Source organism: Genypterus blacodes, unplaced genomic scaffold (genome assembly GCF_046128005.1).
Source record: "Genypterus blacodes isolate CSIRO-AG114 ecotype Tasmania unplaced genomic scaffold, CSIRO-AGI_Gbla_v1 ptg000067l_1, whole genome shotgun sequence".
Taxonomy (NCBI): domain Eukaryota; kingdom Metazoa; phylum Chordata; class Actinopteri; order Ophidiiformes; family Ophidiidae; genus Genypterus; species Genypterus blacodes.
Window position 1 is genome coordinate 17,464,414 of NW_027466879.1, and position 8,628 is coordinate 17,473,041.

At 43.8% G+C, this 8,628-nt stretch overlaps 1 protein-coding gene across 2 annotated transcripts; it reads left to right on the forward strand.

The window, feature by feature from the left end:
- The first annotated feature begins 865 nt into the window (after nucleotides 1–865).
- On the forward strand, nucleotides 866–8,628 carry ddx21 (DEAD (Asp-Glu-Ala-Asp) box helicase 21). 2 transcript variants are annotated; one of them, XM_076155429.1, is made up of 16 exons: nucleotides 866–1,027; nucleotides 2,496–2,747; nucleotides 2,883–3,041; nucleotides 3,149–3,221; nucleotides 3,362–3,540; nucleotides 3,662–3,779; nucleotides 3,988–4,173; nucleotides 4,296–4,441; nucleotides 4,604–4,753; nucleotides 4,873–5,034; nucleotides 5,203–5,322; nucleotides 5,524–5,597; nucleotides 5,836–5,995; nucleotides 6,219–6,353; nucleotides 7,042–7,086; nucleotides 7,229–8,628. In XM_076155429.1, exons 1-16 carry the CDS (start codon nucleotides 944–946, stop codon nucleotides 7,466–7,468), a joined length of 2,283 nt encoding a protein of 760 aa, XP_076011544.1. In that variant the 5' UTR covers nucleotides 866–943; the 3' UTR covers nucleotides 7,469–8,628. The 2 variants fall into 2 exon arrangements, with proteins under 2 accessions (XP_076011544.1, XP_076011545.1); XM_076155430.1 differs by having other exon boundaries at nucleotides 2,886–3,041.

The window sequence follows — 8,628 nt, forward strand, 5'->3', positions numbered from 1 at the left end:
AGAAATGCAAATGCCCTTAAGAAAATGGATGTAATTTGGATTGATCCACACTGTTTACAATTCTAGTTCTATGTAGATCTCCACAGTAGGACAGCATCAGCAGACATGTTGAAAGTCTAACAAATTACCCATTTGTTGCACCCGTTTAACACAAAATAATCCTGTATTACTCTCCAGGCAGGGGAATTTGCAAGCTTGATTAATTATTATAGCTTAGTTGATGATTTTTGGCCCAATTTCTATATTTTGGTTAAGTGAAGTAATTATTTTATAACACTTTGGGCAATTGACCCCATAGGCCCTTCCTGGGCAGACCTGAGGCTTATATGAATCACTCAGGTGACGGTGAAGATAAAACCTGTTTTTCTTCTCTCAAAAAAATACTTGAGCACTTTTGCAACAGTGCTGCTCTCCAAATACACCAGAGATTTAACTGAACCTTAACAGTAGGTAGAGCTGTTAAATTGACTTTCTCCAAGAGTCAAACTGCAGCATGGAGTTCCACTGGTTTGACTAACACCAGACTGCCTGAAGACTTGGAAGTGGAAACAATACATTTCCACAAGAGTTTTGTATTGTTTTTCTTTTCTTTATTGTTCAGTGGAATATTATTATTTCTGCTGCCTTTTCTTCCTTTGATTCTACCATGGAGCAAAAAGGGGCAGTATTTATAATAAAAAAATCTGCATTATAATGCCTTGAAGGGATCCTCCTAAAACAATTATAACTACTGTACAAACTCATAAAACAGTAGTGGTGCTCACCCTCCTGAAAACATTTAGGTGCTGTTCTGTCATGTCATGCTGATCTATATAATCAATTTCTATGTGTGGTGCGCGAACTCCCCCTCGCCGCCGCGCGCGCCCTTGTGCGTTCCTTTTCTATCCGCGTTCTCGTGAGTACGCAAGTGTGTCCACGCTGAGGGGTTCCAACAGGGAGAGAAATGCCGTCAAAAATCATATTTGAAAGCGAAGACCACGTCATGGAAGCGGACACAGACACTGCCGAGGAGGTTAAAGCCCTGAAGGTGAGCAAACCGAGCCGCGTCGCTGTGTAGAGACCAGTTAAATCAGCTAGCTAGTCCGGCTAGCATCCATGCCTTATAACATGAGGCACGCTAATCGGCTTGCTACATGCTATCCTCAGGCAAATACGTGTCGCAGCAGTATCGGCACACGTGAAAAGTAATATTGTAGTATTATATAAAAAACAAGTTAAGTCTCGAACGACATTAGTTAGTTTTATGTGATTCGTTGAAAGGAGCATGTTTGCACACATACACACGCGCAACAACGCAGTCGCGATAAAACATCACGTGGACGGCCCACGTGTTTGTGAGCAGACCGGTACACCATGTGGCTCCCTCTAAGGCGGTGTGCGCGCCCTTTAACTGGTGTGTATGTCTGCGTCGTACGTGATGACGTGTTATTAAGCTGGGCTGCCGAGCCTCAGCATACAAAACAAAGAGAGAAGACAACAGTTTGGACTGTTTGGTTTAAGTTAAAATCATTTTTGGACAGTTGTTGTGGTACAGAGCGATAGCCCACGAAAATGTTAAGATTACTTTGGATTAACTTGATTATAATCTTTAAACTCATTTTAAGGCCTACTGGTAAAGTCATTAAATGTGACATTGTGGCTGGAGACTTTTCTGTAGACGACCCTTAAAGGTCCACTCCTCCATTATACTGTTGGTCAGTATGTTAAGAGAATACGGGTTTCCTCTTGTTTTGTGGTTCCATCCCACTCGCTCCTCCTCATGAATTCTCCTCTTATTTGATGACCAGATTACACATTATATACCAATGAGACATTTGCTGTTGCTGATGCATGTGCTTCTCACCAGGGCTGCACGATTTTGCCAAAACATATTGCGATAACTCTGGAAAATATTTCGTCTTGATCTACAATATGATAAACATGTCACCTGACTAACTAATGTAGTTTTAGGTTCAACACGCATAGTCACCCTGATATGGCACTGTTAACTATTAACTTAATTACAACACAAAACTAAGAATACAATTAATTATCCTTTAAAATCTAGTTGTTTATACTCACACCTCAACCTTAATTGTGTTGTTATATTAACATTTAATAATCGATTTATTATTTTATACAAGTCCAAGTTAATGGAGTAGATAAACTGTGTGTTTCATAACATATGCTCATTGTTATGTCAGATGCTTTCTTCAATAGAAATATTTAGCAAAAAAATATTCAGCAAAAAAAGCCAAAAGGCTTCTTCCTTCCTGGCAAATCCAGATATTAATTGGTTATTTTGCCACATTTCACAGTTCAATAATTGCACATGGTCATATTTTGATTGCGCAGCCCTACGTCTCACACAAGTATAACAGATGGGCTGCATGTCTGCTAAATGTTTGGCTGTTTGCTTGTCCTGAGGTTTATTCCTGTGAAGATAAGCTGACTAAATCGATAGCCCAGCGTTTGTAGCCAACTAACTTAATTTCTCTAAAAAAAAAAATAATTAGAAGAAAAACAAGGAGGCCAAGAAACTGAAGAAGAAGCAGTTGGAGGAGCAAGAAGTAGAGCCGGAGCAGCAAGAAGTAGAGCTGGAGCCCGACTGTGAACCTCCAGCACCAAAGAAGAAAAAGAAAAAAGACAAACTAGCAGCAGACCAAGTAGATGGCCAAACCAACGGGGCCACAGACATTAATGGCAACACTGAAGAGGACGTAACACCACAGAAGAAGAGCAAGAAGATTAATGGAGCAGACTCAGAGGTCAGTGCTCTGTGATTTCAGGAGGATGATTGAAACCCGCTGAGTAGGACGACGACTGGTGACAAACGGCAGCGTTGCAATTCTACAAGTTCCTCTCTCTGTTGCGATGCCTCACTGTTCTGTTGATGTTTTCAGAAGAAAAAGAAGCAGAAGAAAACAGCCGCTGAGGCACCAACCAACGGCAGCCTGACTCCGATCAACGGACATTCCAACCCAAACACCCCAATCCAGACACCCATCCAGACACCAGCCCAGTCGAGTGATGAGTCGGCCAGTGACAGCGAAAAAGAGACGGTAAGGAAAAGGAAAAGTTAGTGCTTGTATTTTTGCCTCTGTGGGTGTTGAAAGGAATACTTAGAGTGTGTTTTTAAGGTGAATTTTTTTTAAATAATCTTTTTTAGGAGACACCAGAGCAAAAGGAAGGGGCCTTCTCCAACTTCAGAATCTCCCAATGCACAATTGAAAAGCTAAAAGGTAAACACCAGAATTATGTAATGGCATGCTTGAAATGACAACATGCAATCGATTCTGTTTCCCTTCTCCTTACCTCTCTCGGCCTCTCTCCCCCCCCCTTCCCCCCTCCCTCCCTCTCTCTCTCTCTCTCTCTCTCTCAGCGAGGGGAGTCTCGTACCTGTTTGACATTCAGACGAAGACGTTTGATTCTGTGTACGACGGACACGATGTAATTGCTCAGGCCAGAACAGGAACAGGGAAGACTTTCTCCTTCGCCATCCCCTTAGTGGAGAAGCTCCAGGCGGATCCGGCGGAGCGGACTAGAGGCAGAGCTCCCAAGGTAAAGACACACACACACACACAGACGCCAATTTTGCTGGAAACAGTGAGCCAGGGTCGGTCGCATCTCTCTTTCTCTCTCTCTCTTGTTCCTGCTCAGCACGCTCGTTTTCTCTCTCCAGGTTTTAGTGTTGACCCCAACCAGAGAGCTCGCCATCCAGGTCGCTAAGGACTTCAAAGACGTCGCCAAGAAAGTGGCCATTGCCTGTTTCTATGGAGGCAGCTCATACATGCCACAGAGTATGTCTTGTACACACATTTGAACGAGTATATTACAAATTCAGTTTTCCATTTAATGAATTGTATGTTGACATAGGGATATTGAATACTTATTTCTGCCTGACCTTTCTTGGGTAAATCTAACTGCCAAGTGCATAACAGGAAGATCATGTTCTTTGCGTGTTTTTGATTTTACTGCATTAAATATGTTCTGTCTGTTTTTATCTAGTTGATGCTATCCGTAATGGAATAGATGTTTTGGTCGGAACCCCCGGCCGTATCAAGGACCACCTGCAGAACAACAAGCTGAACCTGTCCAAAGTCAAGCACGTTGTCCTGGATGAAGTGGACCAAATGCTGGACATGGGCTTTGCAGAGCAGGTTGAAGAAATCTTGGCGTCATCGTACAAGAAAGGTGCAGTCTGTGTTTGAGTGAATCTGTTCTTCCCCTTCCAGTAGGTGTGGAATGACTGCATTCTCAAAGGAACTCCCGCCAATTTATGTTTGTGTGTGTGTGTATACTTGTTTTTCCTCCAGATGAGGACTCCAACCCTCAGACTCTGCTGTTTTCAGCCACCTGCCCCATGTGGGTCTATGAGGTGGCCAAGAAATACATGAGACCAGAGTGCAAACATGTTGACCTGATTGGGAAGAAAACACAGAAAGCAGCAACAACTGTGGAAGTAAGTGGCACATGTGTGTGTTGTCCTAAAGTAAATTCACAGTCCAATAATGAGTTCATTTATTGAACAAGTGAAATTGCTACATTAGGCTCAAAGGTAATGTAAATACTGAAGCAGGTTGAGTGGACTCCTTTTTTTCTCACTGCCTGGTTCCCCCCCCAGCATTTGGCCATCACCTGCCACTGGTCACAGCGTGCGGCAGTAATAGGGGATGTGATCCAGGTGTACAGCGGCAGCCACGGTAGAACCATAGTCTTCTGTGAGACCAAGAAGGAAGCCAATGAACTTTCCATGAATACATCCATCAAACAGGTGAGAGAGGTGTCGTTTGTCAAAAGCTTGCAGTTACAGAAGTGTGATTGCTGTAATGAAATTTTGGAAAGTCTTGCTGTGAATTTCTTTTCTCAGACTTAATTTCTTGTCCGTTTCAGAGTTCCCAGTCTCTGCACGGTGACATACCTCAGAAACAGCGAGAGATAACGCTGAAGGGCTTCAGGAATGGAGGTTTCGAGGTTTTGGTGGCCACCAACGTTGCCGCCCGTGGGTTAGATATCCCAGAGGTAGACCTGGTGATCCAGTGCTCCCCACCCAAGGTGTGATGTTGTCATCGTGTGACGTAGATTAGCTACAGTTAATGCAGAACTATTCTCTGTGAAGGAATTTCAATCATGGATCTTCACCAGTTAATAATATTGCAGAAATGATGAGTCATGTATGTATCCTACATCTGAATGCCCGTCGCTATCTCTGTCCGCTTTCAGGATGTGGAGTCGTACATCCACCGTTCAGGGCGTACGGGGCGAGCCGGCCGGGCCGGCGTTTGCATCTGTTTCTACCAGAGGAAAGAGGAGGAGCAGCTGCGCTACGTTGAACACAAAGCTGTAAGTGTCCTTTTACCTTCGGTCTGAGGTGTTGGAGGAGACGTAACTCGGATGGGAATTCGAAAATATAAGTTTTAATGGAGGAAGAAAAGGGACATGTTGTGGGGGCATGTTCAGAAAACTAAACATGGACATTTTCTGGATGTTCTATGACTCCAACCTAGTGGTAATCAAACTTACATTTTATCTGTGTTTAATCAGGGCATCACATTCAGACGAGTCGGCGTTCCCACTGCCAACGACATAATCAAATCATCAAGCAAGGATGCTGTCAGGTGGGTGATTTTTGGCAACCATATTTTTTAAGAATCACTAGAACAGTAAGAGGCCTGTGTAACCAGTGTAAAGGTGTCTTTGTGTCTGCATGGAGAGGTTGTGTTGGACATGCCTGCATAGTTTCCCCAGTCACAGGATCTGCCATAGCCAATGGAGTGCAGTTCCAAGTGGAGCAAGTTTCCAAAAAGCGGAGAACTTAATGTGACGCGTGGCATTAATGTCCTTCTGTCCACACAGGTTCCTGGACTCTGTTCCACCTTCAGCTATCGGCTACTTCAGAGCGTCTGCCGAGAAGCTGATTGAGGAGAAGGGAGCTGTGGAATCTCTTGCTGCCGCACTGGCCCATATTTCTGGAGCCACCAGCCTAGAACAGAGGTCACTGCTCAACTCTGACGCCGTGAGTCAAACGCACGAACACATCTCCCAAAGCATTACACATGCAATACACAACAGTACAATTGTGCAGTTTCTGTCTGTCCACCTGTGTGGCGAGTACAAACAGCCTCGGTAGCCCCAGGTGTAGTTTTCGTATTGTGCAGTTTGTCTTCCACATAGATTGTGTGTTTTGTGGTTTTGTTGTTGTTGTGCTTTAACTTATGCTATCCTGCATGTTGTTCCAGGGTTACACCACTCTGCAGTTGGTGTGTTCTCAGGAGATGCAGACTTTGGGCTATGCCTGGAGAACTATCAAAGAACAGCTCGGAGACGATGCGGAGGAGCGAATTCAAAGGATGACCTTCCTCAAAGGCAAAGCAGTACGTACATGAAAAAAGATTTGACATGCTGTTGGACACATATTTGCAAACACTGCAACACACATCTAAATCTGCTGTTTCTCTTATTCAACAACGTACTGGAAATCTTACTTTGGCACCATTTGGCCCAGCCTGGTCAAACTCGGCTGTACTCTGTGGAGCTCAGTTGTACACAATTAAACACATAACTTAAAATACTATGGGCCCTGACAAAGTGCAGATGATGTAGATAAGGTACAGCCGATTTTGACGCATGTTTTGGCCTGCAGCATTGCTTAACGATGGCAAAGCCCAGTTCGATGTGATTCATCTTTGCACAGAGAAGATTACATTCAATTGTGCACATTTCTAAGAGGAAGCAGAGCAAATCTGAGCAAGAGCATTGAACATGGTCTCTGATTGCTACATGAATGTTATTGGAGTTAACTAAGGGGAACGTCAACTGACAAAATAGCAAATGGAAAAAATACATTATTGGAAAACCCCAACAAATCCTCCACAATTTGTTTGTGAATTGAACCCCACCAGCCAAATTAGACATTGTAGATAAACGGTTAACAGCACAACAACTGATTAGAATGAAATGTGAGCGGCTATTGTTGGTCTGAGGCTGATGTGCATTGACTGACCTTTCAGTCTGAGTGGAAGTGAAATGCTGACTGTGGCTCCCTTACTGTGTTTCAAACAGGGAGTTTGCTTTGATGTCCCATCTGACAAAGTCAAAGAGATTCAGGTGAGACCCCATCTGTTAGGGGTGTGTGTTGTGCTGTGTCTTAAGGAATCATGTAAAGGATCGCCTACAGTGACAGTGTTTCTTGTGTAAACTTGCGACAGCCTAACGTCCTTACTTCATCCGTCCTTCATCCTTCCAATAGGACACCTGGCAGGATGGCCGTCGCTGGCAGCTGACCATCGCCACTGAGCTTCCCGAGCTGGAGGAGAAGCAGCACAATAACCGTGGCGACAGAGGCGGGGGATTTAGAGGCGGCAGAGGGAGGGGTTTCGGAGGACGAGGCGGCCGTGGCAGCGGGTTCCGCAGCGGTGGTGGCTATGGCAACAACAGAGGAGGAGGAGGAGGACATAAACGCAGCTTCAGCTCAGCGTTTGATTACTGATGTGCCAGTGTCTGGACTGATCAGACTGTCACTCTTCTGGACTGGCTGGGCTTTTTATTGGCTGTCAGTGGTGGGGGAAATCTCTCACAATACAAGCTGTAGTCAGTTACACATTACTAGAGTACACACACATATACAGTACACAACTTTACTGACTCCCACTTTCCATATATTAGAAAGTCAACATGGATTGGCGGCGTTGGGCGTTTTTGACTTAAACTCAGGTGTAATTGATAACTTGAATGATGGCTGCATTCTGTTGTGCCGGTGACGGAGCTCTGATATTCACCCTCACTCACTGGCACGCTTGAATAGGACCGAGCCATTATTAAATGATTAATGATGATTAATACATTAGTTACACTTGTGCTTTGCGTGTTCATGATTTGCTTCTCAAGCACCTGAACTTTCAATTTCATGGTCAAAACAGCCATTGGAAAAAAATGTCCAACAAGTGAAAGGAGAAGTTCCTTTTGCATCATCACAGCTTTTGAAATTACTGGCAGCCACTTTATAAAGCCCGAGTTTGGTTTGTAAGTTAATGCATCAGCTGAACCTCCAGTAATGACATATTCATGACTGCTGAATTCAAAATGCTTTGAATTATTTGCCATCTTAAATGGCATAAGCTCGGTAACCTGATTTCAATATGGCAAACATGGCATGACATATTGATATTTCTATATACATATTGATATATCACACAAACACCAAAATGAATTCTTCAGGCTTGAATATGTAATTTAGTGGGTTTCAGGTGTAGTGTTACTCCTTTTTTATACTGGGTGTTTGGGGAGACGTGTCAGCGATCGGACTTGAGCCTAAATGGAAATGAAAGGCACACCATTCTGAATTTACCATCAGGCAGACAAGCTTCTTGTTAGACATTGACTGTAGACAACCCAGTCAGTTTGGCTGCCCACTTCAGAGGCAGGGCTTGTGCAATGTAAGGTGGGACACGCTGAGCTTTTGCCCTGAAGATGAAGGAAAAAAAATGAATTGGTGTGAATGTTTGTGTGAATCATTGATGGCCTCAGCTGAAACCTCTCTTCCCAAAAATACGTTGGATGATTGCTTTGCAATTGCCTATATTTAATACCTGTCTGTTGCATCCATTCTTTTGAATGAAATGATCTGTTCATTAAAAATGGTCTACTCAG

Bases quoted from the DNA above. Each gene is read 5' to 3' on its own strand.
- ddx21 (XM_076155429.1), top strand. From the start codon at position 944: ATGCCGTCAAAAATCATATTTGAAAGCGAAGACCACGTCATGGAAGCG. The intron at 1,028-2,495 runs GTGAGCAAACCG...AAAAATAATTAG, and splicing joins AGGAGGTTAAAGCCCTGAAG to AAGAAAAACAAGGAGGCCAA. The intron at 5,035-5,202 runs GTGTGATGTTGT...GTCCGCTTTCAG, and splicing joins TCCAGTGCTCCCCACCCAAG to GATGTGGAGTCGTACATCCA.